The sequence below is a fragment of the Acanthisitta chloris genome, unplaced genomic scaffold, assembly GCF_000695815.1.
Source record: "Acanthisitta chloris isolate BGI_N310 unplaced genomic scaffold, ASM69581v1 scaffold38468, whole genome shotgun sequence".
Classification (NCBI taxonomy): Eukaryota; Metazoa; Chordata; class Aves; order Passeriformes; family Acanthisittidae; genus Acanthisitta; species Acanthisitta chloris.
In genome coordinates, this window is record NW_008688232.1 from 1,141 (window position 1) to 14,034 (window position 12,894).

Consider the following 12,894-nt stretch of genomic DNA (forward strand, 5'->3'; position numbering starts at 1 on the left):
ATGTGTATTTGTTATTCAGTAACGTGTTGAGTGCACATACCTTACAGTTGCTATGACAGAGGAGCTCTTCTGCTGTCACATTTCATACCAGGCCCTGTGAACTAGTCACAGTCAAGTCTTATAACTCTTGTTATATGTGTTCCATGATGACTTCCTAAAGTGTTCAGTAACTGGGTAAAAGCACAGATGTGGCATCATGCTTCTGTGTGAGTCTACCCTGTGTGTACAGGAAGAAGTGAAATCCCCTTGGTTTTATTTTTTTGGGTACATCTTGTGTTACATTTATAAACTTAGAGAATACAGTAAGAATCACTAAGAAACTCTTTTGTTTATTTCAGTTCCTTACCAACAGATTAAAAAAACTAAAGCAAGATGTCCTTTTTCCCCAAAATCTCTTTCCAATGTGAAGTTGAAGAGTATCTCACCAAAGTGTTCAGAAATAATGAGGTATGTGACATAGATACTAGTGATTATCAACAAATAATTATCTTTTGTGTAACTTTATTTGGATATGGGTTTCAATATATAAAATATGTTTTATATTTAAAACATAAAATTGATCTTTATGCCCATTGGTTCAAAGTAACTTTCAAGTATTTAAATTAAACTTAGCGTAAATCTGAGAATTTGGTTTTAGATCCCATTGAAGAATTGTCATTGATAATTAACCACTTATTATCCACATGATATTGACAGGAAATACTCCCTTTCCCCAGTGTAGAACCAAAACTACTATAGACAGTCTATTAATTCCTAATGCCAAACAATTAAAAAAAATTACTTTCATATATCAGTATGAGAGATATAAATTCATAGCTTTGAATCTACTCCTCCATTTCCTCAGGACTGTTCTTTGTACTCTGCCTCTAAGCTCACCAGCAGTAACTTTTGTGCTTGCTGGAGGGTGTTTACAATGATTTTGCTAATAGCAGCTATTTTTCCAACACGTGCTTTTTAAGAAATTTATAGGACTTGCAGTGGAATTAGGCATCCACACATAGACATTCCTCTCAATTGCGTAGGACACAAACATATTCCTCCATTTCTATGGAATGTTTGTTCAGTGGGGTTCTTTTGTACTAAGAGGCTGCTCTGTGAATCTCTTGAAAGTAAAATCTCTTCTTTCCCTTTCAGCTTATCACTGCTTTAGGTACACAGGAGGTGGAGAATAAATATCAGTCTTTGTTAAGTCATCTATCTCATCCACCAGGTTTTACAACTGTTAGAGTCAATACTCACTTGGCCTCAGTGAAACATGTGAAAAAAATGCTATTTGAAGAGATCCAGAAGGTTTGTGCAATTTCTTTGTTAACAACAAAAATAATAGGATATTTCATCATTTGCCTGATTATGAAAGCTTTTCATTACTGGAAACTATTCCATACCTTAATGCATGTCCACTACTATTAATGTTATGCAATCATATTGATTTCCTGTCAGCAGAACATGTTACATGAAAATTCATTGTCTAGCAGTATTCCTCATCTAATCCATCCGAGAAAGGCAGTAACAGAGGGAAAAAACAACCAATGCTTTTTTATGTGACAGATCCAGATCTTAGATAGGATTGAGGTACTACTGTGGTAAATACTGCAGAGATGTCAAATGTCTAGAGAAGATGGTAGAATGAGATAAAAGCTGTAGTTCAGTATGCTGTCTTCAGCATGTTTAGAACATTTTTATTTAAGATTAAAAGAGAATGCTTGTATATCTCATTGCAGAAACTGTTTAGGAAAGTGATACCACACAGCTGTGAGGTTAACTGTAAAACAGTTAACCTGCTTTTAATCTTTGTATCATTTTCTGATTTTTTGCTTACCTTGATTAAACATTTAGCTATCTGGTAATATGTAAGCCATTATGTTTAAGAAATACATTTTTTGAAACTGTGTCCTAGATCTCCACTCTGTCTAAAAAGATCCAGTTCTTCTTTAAGTAAATTATTAATGCTAGTGGGTGTACAGGGAGCTTTTGCATGACATGAGCCAAGACATTTCTGTGATGCAGAGGCAGTTGACAGTGTTCTGCTGGCTGGAATGGTAATGAGTTATGCTAATTTTAGCTTGATTGTAGAAATCTGGAAATGGGTATTGCAGTATGATATTTTGCTGCAAGGGAAAAGACTTAGCTGAAAACTGCCTTAAGACTGGCTTTTCACAAACTTTTTGTAATTTGAAGTGTTTCTGTATTAGGGAAACCACAAAATGTTTTTTAACTAAAGTATGGGCATGGATTTTTTTATTTCTTAAAATATTTGTCAGATGCAAAATGATTTATGGGTTTACATGCTTTAAGGTTATAATTTATAAGGCTCAGGAGAGAAGACACCATCTTTTTTAAATCCAGGAACTATTATAAAATGGCAAGCTGTCCCATTTTTACCACTGTATGCACAACTCAGCTCTCAGTACCCAAGCAAACTTAAGCTGACAAGAAAAATGAAAATTATTGCCAACCTGGAGTATTAAGACAAACAATACATGAATAGAATTAAGCAATGGTTTATAAATAATAACCTAAAAAAGGCAACACAGATTAGACCCAGCCTTCTGTGGTGGTGTTACTGTGTTCTGATGACAACTCGACACAACCTTTTTACAGAAGAAAGCAAAAACCAGTGGTAGGATTATGAGTGTCAGAACAGTCTCCCACCCCCTGAATTCAGTTCTCAGTTAGTACCTTTGTGGCCTTATTATTTCTTATTTTAATAAGTGCTTAGTCTTTTACACCAGTATTTTTAATACAGAGTGTCTCCTTACACACTATTTCCCAACCTCTCTTAAGTGTTTCTACTGCCTTGGTTTTTGTACTCTACACCTATAAAATATCAATGGAAAAGTAGTTTTCAGGAAAAGCAGTTTTCAGTCTAATTAAATATTTTAATATTAGGTTTATTAGTAGTGCTTAATAATCATGTTTTTTCAATGAAACAGCAATTTAAAGGACTACGTGTTCCAGTTCTTGAGCACCCAAAACTCCAGGACATCTTATTGATTCCTGTCATTGGACCCAGGTTTGAAATTTTAAGTCTTTGAACTTAAAATGTTGTAACACCACCTACTTCCAGATTTCTTGTTAAACAGTTGTGATAACTAACTAACTGAAGCACAACTTTATTTATTTTACGACCTAGTGGACAGTCCGTATACTAACCAGGTCAGAGTTTTAGTCCTTAAAAGATGTAAGAAAGCGTAAAAAAGAGTTCTCTCCTTATTTATGAGGCTAAATGTTTTATAGGGAAAATGTAACCTGGAAAGCCAGGTAGGTGGCAAACCTTTGTGGTGGAGCAAAGAACTATAGCTAAATGCAGACAGGACTTTTTTCCACTGGAAGGAATCAAGTGGAATCAAAAAGTACTCAGCAGTTGTTAAACACAAAAAATCACTGGCGTAGGAAGAGATAGAGGAATATTTCTCTTTCCAAGCATAATTTATTTGTATTCCTGTGTCAGGTTCATAATAGTAGCAGAATGTGCCAGAATCTGCATGATTTTGAGGATTGGTTTCCTTTCCTTTGAGTCCCTTGGGACTAAAATATTTCAAATGTAATGCATGATAGTTAACTTCTATTATCTGCTGGCAAAATCAGTATTTATGACCTTGACTTTACTTGAGGGGTATTTGGCTTTTTGTCAGTATCCGTTTCTTTTTTTAAACTGAACTACATTTTGTATTTCTAGACGAGATTTAAAAAAACATTCATCTGAGGTGATCGTTGGAGCCCAGTGTGGATATGCAGTACTTCGAGGAGCACATGTTTATGTCCCTGGAATCATATCTACCTCGAGATGTAAGAGTTCTCTAAATACACCCAGTTCTGTTGTAAAGAGGACAGGAGAAGGGTCATCCTTTGCTGACAATTTCCAGTAAATAGTGACACAAATTTTTTTTTCTATTCATAGCTGAAATTATTCTTATAGTTGTTATTTGTGGTAATTACATTCTTAAAAAGTCTTTCTGGCTTTTTTTTAGTTTTTTGTTGAGATTTTTGCTATATTTTGCTGTACTCGTAATAAATTATATGTCATTATTTCTCATTTAGCCAGTTTTAAGTGCCTTTTTCCATATGTAATTCCTAGCTGAAGTGTTAGTTCTCAATGATTCCAGTTTCTTGTTTTTGGTTCAAAAGGTTTTTCAGGAGCATTTTCAGAGTAAAACCTGGCTTTTAAGGGTATTACTGAATGCTGTAACTTTTAATATGGATGTTCAGTTGAATGAATTTACAGAAGTTTGCTGCTTTCCAGTCTTGTTAAAAAAAATAAAATAAATGGGATGCCACATCTGGATAGTGACCAGATGTGATTATTTACAAGATGCTCTTTCCAGATATGTTGTTTCTTCATTCAGTCACAAAGCCACTTAGCTTCATCATCCTGACAGATTTGGTTACAGGTCTAAAAAATGACATTTCCTTTTTTTAATCTATTGGCAATGAATTTGATATTGTTTGTGTATGAGGAATCTAGTAAAAACCTTTTTTCATTGATGAGAAAAGCTTCAATTTTAATGTCAGATTCTTCAGAAATGGAAATGATGTTTCAATGCCTGTGAGACGAGATAAAAAATCTGCATATACATGCTTTGTGTTCAGCAGCCCTATTGAGTTTTTATTTAAAGGTCAAATTAACTTTATGTAAAACCAGTATAATTTTGGATGACTCACCTTATTATTCTATTGTGATGAGACCTACTAATCATCATGGTTCTTATTATTAAACAAAGTGAGTCAGGAAAGCATTTATCTAGTCACTTCATTCCCTTTCAGGAAAAAGCCTTCGAGAAGTTTTAAGCATGTGCTTAAGTCCAATTCACTGAACAAGAATGTTTTTTGTATCTGGACTTGATAATGAAATAAGTATATTGCCCTAGCAGTTGTTGAAACTGCTTATTTAGACAACCTCATAAATATTCAAATCCTCTTTGAGTCAGCTAGTGATTTATCATAATTGCTGCATGTAATTATGCATGCAACATCAATTCAAAGAAAGGAAAGATACTACAAAACTTTAGGAACACTTCAGGGGAATTGCAGATAAGAAAATAAAATAAAAGGGCATGCTACCCACTTGATGCCAAATATAATAAGGCTCTATTAAGCACAGATGGTCTAACTAGGGAAAAAAGTAGTACAGCAAGAACACACATTTAATCACTGAACTTGCAGCCCAAATGAGTAAACTAATGATCAGGGGGCTTTAATTTAACTAATCCAGCTCTAAGCTTTATGTTTATGGAATGCCAGTGTAAGCTACAAAAACTTTAAGAACTGTATGCAGTACTAATGCATTTTGAAAGGACTATTGTCAGCAGAGAGTGAAATAAAATCATTTACATTTGAATACTGCAAAAAATCATGGGCAGATATGCTTGATGGATGAGTTAAATTGCTGCAAGTTATTGTTCAGTGAAGTTTAAGCAGACAACAACTGAGCTATCACATAATATTTTGTGTCACATTGTGTAAAAAGAAGCTATGTAAAAAAAAAAATTTTCAGTGGCTACCCAACAAATATTGCCATCTAAGAATTTCAAGGCATTTGTGCATAATCAGAAGGCCACTTGAAAATGGAAGAAAGGATTCCTGAGTACAATTCAAAGAATTCTTGGGAAGCTGAACTGTCGTTAGTCTTGTTATATCTTCTGGTTGCTCCAGTCTGTGAATCAGGTCAGAAATGTAATTTTGGAACATTGTGTATTGCTGTCAGAAGAGACCTTTATTTTTAAGACCTGTTATTTTTTGGCCAGTCAGAGCATAGAGCTTGCTCACTATTCTACAAAATCACCTCCAGTTTGGTGTATATTTAAATACTTTACTGATCTGGTTAAGACCAGGCTGGATGAGGCCTTGAGCAACCTGATTTAGTGAGGAGGTGTCCCTGCCCATGGCAGGGAGGAGGGGTACTAGGGGATCTGTAAGGTCCATTCCAACCCCTGAGTTCTATGATTCTATGGTGGGTTTAATTTGGAGATGTTAAACTCTTTAAGAGGATTATTGAGAACAGCAGTTGCCTTAGAGGGAAGAGAGCAAGACCAAAACAAGAATGTGTAATCACTTGCGTCAAAGCAATAGCTAGAGAAAAAGGATCTGTACCTATGTTCTACCTAGCTATTGAGCTAGGTAGTAAGGATATGTAGACAAATTTGACAAATTTAGCATTATTGCCTTTGTTTAATGAGTGTGACCTACTGTTGTTTGATGTACTTGTGTGCTTGGAGCGCACACAAGAGGACTGGACCCTGAAGAGTGTGCTTAGCACTTATGGGACCCTGCCATGATAAAATAAAGTGCAGATTTGTGTAGCCTCTTAGAAACCAAGGCACACTGATTTGAAACTTGGTGTCTCTCAGTAGCTCTAGACATTGTAGCCATCATTCACTGTGTAACATTTTCAAGCCTAATATCAGTTAGTCTTCTTTGACTACATTATGAAAGTTTAAAGATGGTATGATACAGGAGTTTAAGTGGTCTACTGAAGATCCTAAATTATTTGGTCTATGCTGTTCTGTTAAGTGTCATATTGATCTCAAACTTTTCGTTCTTCTTTGTGCAGTTATGAAAGCTGGAGATCTGGTCTCGGTGTATTCAGATATTGAAGGGAAATGTAAGAGAGGAGCCAAAGAGTTTGAAGGATTCAAAGTTTTTCTTGGAAACGGGATTTCAGAACTGAGTCGCAGTGAAATCTTTAGTTCAAGTGGCCCTTTGAAGTAAGTCCATAGTAACTGCAATCTACCCCTACAAATTTGCAAAGGGAAGGAAGAAGATGGGGAAAACATTTGCAATGTCCTGTATCCTATGTGGAACCAGAAGGAATGGCTTTGACCGAGACCTGTTGGGATTTCCAGTATTTATTGGGAAACCTTTAGTTTCACAATGGTATCCAGATACCAGTTTACTTGAGAGGTAGGAGGAAATAAGTGGGAGCCTTTTCATAATTTGTGTTTAGCATATGACTTAAATAATATAGAAAAATGTTCTCACTGTGGCAAAATTGCATTTTGGTAAACTGTTCTCTACCACTTGCCTGTTGGATGGAACACAAGTGCAGCCTTGTCAGCTTCTCAATCTCTTAAAAATATCTGTTGGGACTTTTTTTTTTAATGAGACAGGGGACAGAGCGTAAGGTCAGATATCTTAAAAATTTATTAGGATTTACCAAGGTTGTTACCTATTTCAAGATTGCTTCTTTTTCTGTTTTGTTGCTGAAGCATATGTTTTATTCCTGTCCTGTCATCTAAGACACATGTAATAAGTAGTGTAGAAGAGCATGGACATCAAATTAATGAGTGACACTTTATATCCTGAGAACAAACTGCAAAAAATCTAGTGAAAAAGATTACATTGTCAGAGGATTTCTGATTTATGAGAGCTTAAATATAGTAGAAGTAGTGGTAGGATGTGCCTGTTAAGTTGGTGACATGGAGTAGCAGTATGTAATACTAAATCTCATGTCTGCAAGTTTCCTTTCTCATTTCCTACATTCTTCTTGGACTATGCAGTGCAAAATAATACTCCTCTTCAGTCATATATTATTTTCAGGTTGAGTATTGCTTTTTCTTGGTTTTTTGGTTATTGTTATCCATTTTCTGGAATGTTTGTTTTTCATCTATATTTAAAATTTTTAGGTTACTTGTAAGTTCAACCCTTTGCTTTGCAGGCAAATCAATGTTCCTGTAAGGTTTTTCGTATAGGACGGGTTCAAACGGAAGGAGGGGAAGTTTAGCTTAGATATTAGAAAAAGGTTTTTGGCTGTAAGAGTGGTGAGACACTGGCACAGGTTGCCCAGGGAAGTGGGGGTTGTCCCAACCCTGGCAGTGTTCAAGGCCAGGCTGGATGAGCCTTGAGCAACCTGATCTAGTGGGAGGTGTCTCTGCCCATGGCAGGCGGTTTAGACTAGATGATCTGTGAGGTCCATTCCAACATCTAAAATTCTATGATTCTATGATGGTTCTATGATTTCTGTAGTTATTTGACTGAAATGTCAGACAGTTTAGGAAATGGAGGAAAATCAAAGTAGGAAATGATATGCCAGGGCCCTGATGCATACATGACCAGGTAAAAGCAGTTATGGATTAAAGTTAACGTAGTTAAATCTGCTCTTAAGCATTTTTTTACAGTATCAGGGCTTGGACTAGATCTTGATTTGTCCTGTGTACAAGAACTTAAATTTGCTTTATGCAATTATACAGCTGGTTCCAGTTTATAATGTAGTACACTTTTTGTCATGGGTTACTCATCTTAATGATGTCATTTTAAAGAATATCAGAGTACAAAATTCTAAAAGTAGTTGTCTTGGTTGATTTATAAGTTCTTTCGATTTTGTGAGATTGTTGTTTCAAGCTGCTATTTGTAAGCATAATGATTTTAATTGAATACTGTTAGAATTTATAAAACTGAGTAGCTGAAAATATTTTTTCGTGTTTTTCAGAGGGTTGGGCGTAAGGATGATAGAGCCAGTCTACCTTAGTCCTTCATTTGACAACGTGCTCCCTAGTCATTTGTTTTTACAGGTATGTTATAGAAAAGTCTGTACTATTTACAGAATGATGAATATTCTTTAAACACACATTAATACTTTATATATTCATTGTGCATTATAGCACCTAATTCAGTCTTTGGATTTAAGGAAAACAAAGCATTTGGAATTAAGTCAGTAGCTACATGTAGGTGTTTTAATCATGCTGTGTCTGAGATATGATAAAGGATTTCAAAGTGACTTAAGAGATACTTAAAAATGTAGAGATTCTTTTTGCACAGCTGCTCTGCAAGAAATGCTAGTTTTTGGAATCTGCCTATGGACTCTGGAATATGAGCCTCTTTCAGGGTACATAATTCTGTAGATGGTCAGGAAAATCTCCAAATATTAGATTGAATTGAAGCTGTTGTTTAAGTGCTAAAGACAAGTTAAAGAGGTTTCTGTATCTTTGTTTTGAGCTAGGAGAATATTTCTGTACTGTCTAAGATGCAATACTGTGCATAATTGTTGCATGTTATGTCTCTTCAGTGCAGTTGTTCTGTTTATACAATTAATAGTGCAGTTCAGCTTCTTGGTACTTGAATTCAGCAAGAATAAACTCTGCCTATTGATCATACTGTACATTACTGCACTGTCCCAGTATTTTGATACAGCAAATGTTCCAATAACAGGTTAGCATAAAATATTTGTAATAGACAGAGCTTCTCTGTGTCTGAGACAGCACGAGCTTATTTTATTTTGAGTTACAGCACTGTAGTCTCTGTAGTCCTGAACTTTTACACTTCAGTCATAGACACTTGTATATAGCTTTAAATAAAAAGGTGTTCACTGGAGACTTCTGACCTTTACTGTACCTTTTATTTAATACAAACAGTTCATTTTCTGTTAAAGAACTGAGAGGAGTATCATAGGTACCTTCACTGCTGAATGCATTCTTTTTTTCCAATGAATTTGTCATTCCTTAATAAAAGAATTGATGCAGGGTATAAGGTTTGAATTCTCTGATGTTTGTTTTGATGATAGAATTTACCTTCTGTGGTTGTGAGCCATATTTTAAACCCTCAACCAGGAGAGAAAATTTTGGATATGTGTGCTGCACCTGGAGGAAAAACAACACATCTTGCAACATTAATGCACGACCAGGTAAGAGAAATCATCGAACAGTTTCTGTCTCAGTGAAGGAAGTCTGACCACTGTTTATTTGTGCAGCTCCCTCTGCTTAGCTGTCAGAATGCACAGATAGTTTACAACAGCAAACCATATTTTGATGTTCTGCTTACCAATATATTTTGCTACACACCAGAGCTACTGAAATGGGCACAGTCTTTATCACATAGCCACCATCACATTTAAAACCTCATTTGCTACAAATTGACCTGTTGAAATATATTTGATTTCACTACTTAAATGTTCCTGATTTATTTGTAATGAAAAATTTAAACCATGCAAGGCAAAGTTATGCAGGAATATGCTGGATTCATGAAACTGAGATACGTGTAATTGTATCTCAGTGTGCCAAGGACGTGCACAACTCTGTACCAAAACACGTTGAAAAGTTCCTAATTCAGTTAACTTTCTTAGTAAAAATGACCTATTATGCATACAGATATGATCTTAGACTGAATTTGTAGTCTGAATTTGTCGTTCTAAGGTAGAATGTCACAAATCCAAAACTATCTCATGAGGAAGTAATAAAAATGAGAAGAAAAAATGTATAGAGAAAGACAAAGAAAAATAGCACATAAACAAAAATGAATGTGGATATAGGAATAAAAATATGCATATTAAATTGCCATATGCATAGTGAAATACAGAACTGCAGGTTACTCTTTTTCCTAGCAGAGGGGGGAAAAACATGTAATGTTTCCTCTAGAAATCCTGTAAGGCATTATTATTTTCATTGGAATAGAGTTGCTTTGCATATATCAGGTTATTTAGAAGTCTTGCAGTTACAGTGTGCAGTACTTTGACAGTTGCCTGTGCCTTAGTGGCAAGGTACAGTATGTAATGATGTCAATGTATTTAGAAAAGACATGTATTCAGTTGTGGTGGTTTGCTTATTGGAGTGTTTCTTCCCTCAGTGGCAAGGTACAGTATGTAATGATGTCAATGTATTTAGAAAAGACATGTATTCAGTTGTGGTGGTTTGCTTATTGGAGTGTTTCTTCCCTCAGTGTGGAACATTTGCAGAAGGCATATTAAACATGCATTAGACAGTCATTAGACATTTATTAGATACATTTATAAAGCTTCCAGTAAAGAATTTCACGGTGATAAGTAAAGAAAATCTTTAAATCATATATTTCTGTCTTGGATTCATTTACATCCATACGTTTTCCATCTTTGTAGAACTGTTTTTCCTTAGTCACTTTACACATTTTGATTGTGCTTACCTCCAGCTACAGTGGTAAAGGTTAAGGATACAGATGTTGAATATTTATCTGAATTGATTTTCCTTTTTTGAGTGTATAATTTTAATTTAAGATATGGAAAGACATGGATATGGAAAAAAACCCACTGCTTTGGGGGTTTTAAGTGCCATTCACAGATTTCCCATACTAAATTTCCATAGGCAGTGTATTAAATCATTTACATTTCAGAATATTTCAATCAACCTTACTTCTTTGTGGTATAATTGCAAACATAAGTATCTTGTTTTTAGATGAGCTAGTTTAGATGTAAATCTCTCTGTAATATTAAGAGCTTTTAAACAGGCATTGGGAACAGTTAAAGCTTGAGAATTTATTATTATTTGTATTCCAGACCAGACCACTGTTTCTTCCAGCTGTCTTTCAGGTAGTTGTTATGGCAGTGGCTGGCACAGCCTAGACAGGGATGAAGTGTTGTCTTCCAGCTTGGTTTTTTTTCTGACAGTCTCTCAAGACGCAGCCAGAGAATCATGGTCAATAGTTCTTATGTCCAGACAGAAGCCAGTGATGAGTGCTGTTGCTCAGGGGTCTGTCTTGGGTCCAGTGCTCTTTATTATCTTTGTCGATGACAGACAGTGAGGTCAAGTGCACCCTGAGCAAGTTTGCAGATGGCACCAAGCTGAATGGTTGCACACCTGATGGACTGGATGCCATCCAGAGGGACCTGGACAAGCCTGAGAAGTGGGCCCAAGGGAACCTCCTGAGATTCAACTAGTCCAAGTACAGGGTCCTGCATCTGGGTCCAGGCAATCTCAGACATGAGTACAGACTTGAAGAACTATGCATTGAGAGCAGCCCTGCTGGGTAGGACTTGGGAGTGTTGTTAGATGAGTTGTCCAGACATGTGCACTCACAGCCCAGAAAGCCAATTGTATCCTGGGCTACATCCAAAGGAGTGTGAGCAGCAGGTCGAGGGAGGTGATTCTGCCCCTCTACTCTGCTCTCGTGAGACCCACCTGGAGTGTTGTATCCAGCTCTGGGGTCCTCAGCACAGGAAGTACATGGACCTGTTAGAGCAGGTCCAGGGGAGGCCGGGACGATGCTCAGAGGGCTAGAGCAGCTCTGCTGTGAAGACAGGCTGAGAGAGTTGGACCTGTTCAGCCTGGAGAAGCAAAGGCTCTGGAGAGACCTCATTGTGGCCTTCCAGTACTTGAAGGGGGCTTCTAAAAAAACCTGATTTTTATTTTTATTTTTCACACTATTTTAGTCATATTGCCCTTCCATAAGCCTCTAGAGAGCCATCACCAAGTAGCAAAAAGTTGTCTTGTTTTCTCAGCAGGTACTATTTGCTGTATCAAGTCTAGGAGAGGTTTTTTGTCTTCTTTTTTTTTTTTTTTTTTTTTTTTTTTATTTTTAAGATAGTGTTACTGTTCTGGATTTTACTGATGCTGCTGTTTATTTTCCTTTGTGTTCACAGATTTCATGTAGCAGTTAGTGGTGTGTGTCTGTTTTGATTTATCTTGGGAGAGGAAAAGAGAAATCTTACTCTTACGTACAGGAAGTAATATGTAATTGTGATTTCCCCTCCACACCTCTAAATTTATTCTAGTATTTACACTGTATCCCAAAGTAACTTGAGTGACAACAACTGCAAGTGTGACAGTATGTTATGATTCTGAGCAAGTGAGAGGCATGGCTGTGGGCCTAATTTCCTCAGGACTGAGCTGTGTGTGATCCTGTTTGCTACCATCTCCACGAAAATTTAACACTGTTGACCTATTTTACCATGTATTTGAGGCTTCTACCCTTTCAAATTATTACCTTTTTACCTTAGGGCCCAGTAAAACAGTTCAAAACAAACAAAAAGAAACAAACCAAAAACCCACTTGCTACAAGTCAGACATTATAGGGTCCCTTAGAGACCCTAGTGCCTAGAGCAGCTAGTGCCAGTCATAAGGGACACAGCTTCAGACCTAATGCAGGTATCACAGAAAATAGGGGCAGACAAGGACTGTGGGAGTGTGGATTTAAGAGTAAAATGATTCTGTAGGG

At 36.3% G+C, this 12,894-nt stretch overlaps 1 protein-coding gene across 1 annotated transcript in view; it reads left to right on the top strand.

Annotated features, from left to right (window-relative positions):
- The first annotated feature begins 372 nt into the window (after positions 1-372).
- Positions 373-12,894, top strand: part of NSUN6 (NOP2/Sun domain family, member 6) — an 18,808-nt gene continuing 6,286 nt past the window's right edge. Inside the window, exons 1-7 of the mRNA XM_009080936.1 lie at positions 373-447; positions 1,135-1,290; positions 2,934-3,013; positions 3,680-3,789; positions 6,551-6,704; positions 8,426-8,507; positions 9,497-9,616. Of these exons, the coding sequence (XP_009079184.1) occupies positions 373-447; positions 1,135-1,290; positions 2,934-3,013; positions 3,680-3,789; positions 6,551-6,704; positions 8,426-8,507; positions 9,497-9,616 (777 nt within the window). The remainder of the gene's footprint in view (positions 448-1,134; positions 1,291-2,933; positions 3,014-3,679; positions 3,790-6,550; positions 6,705-8,425; positions 8,508-9,496; positions 9,617-12,894) is intronic.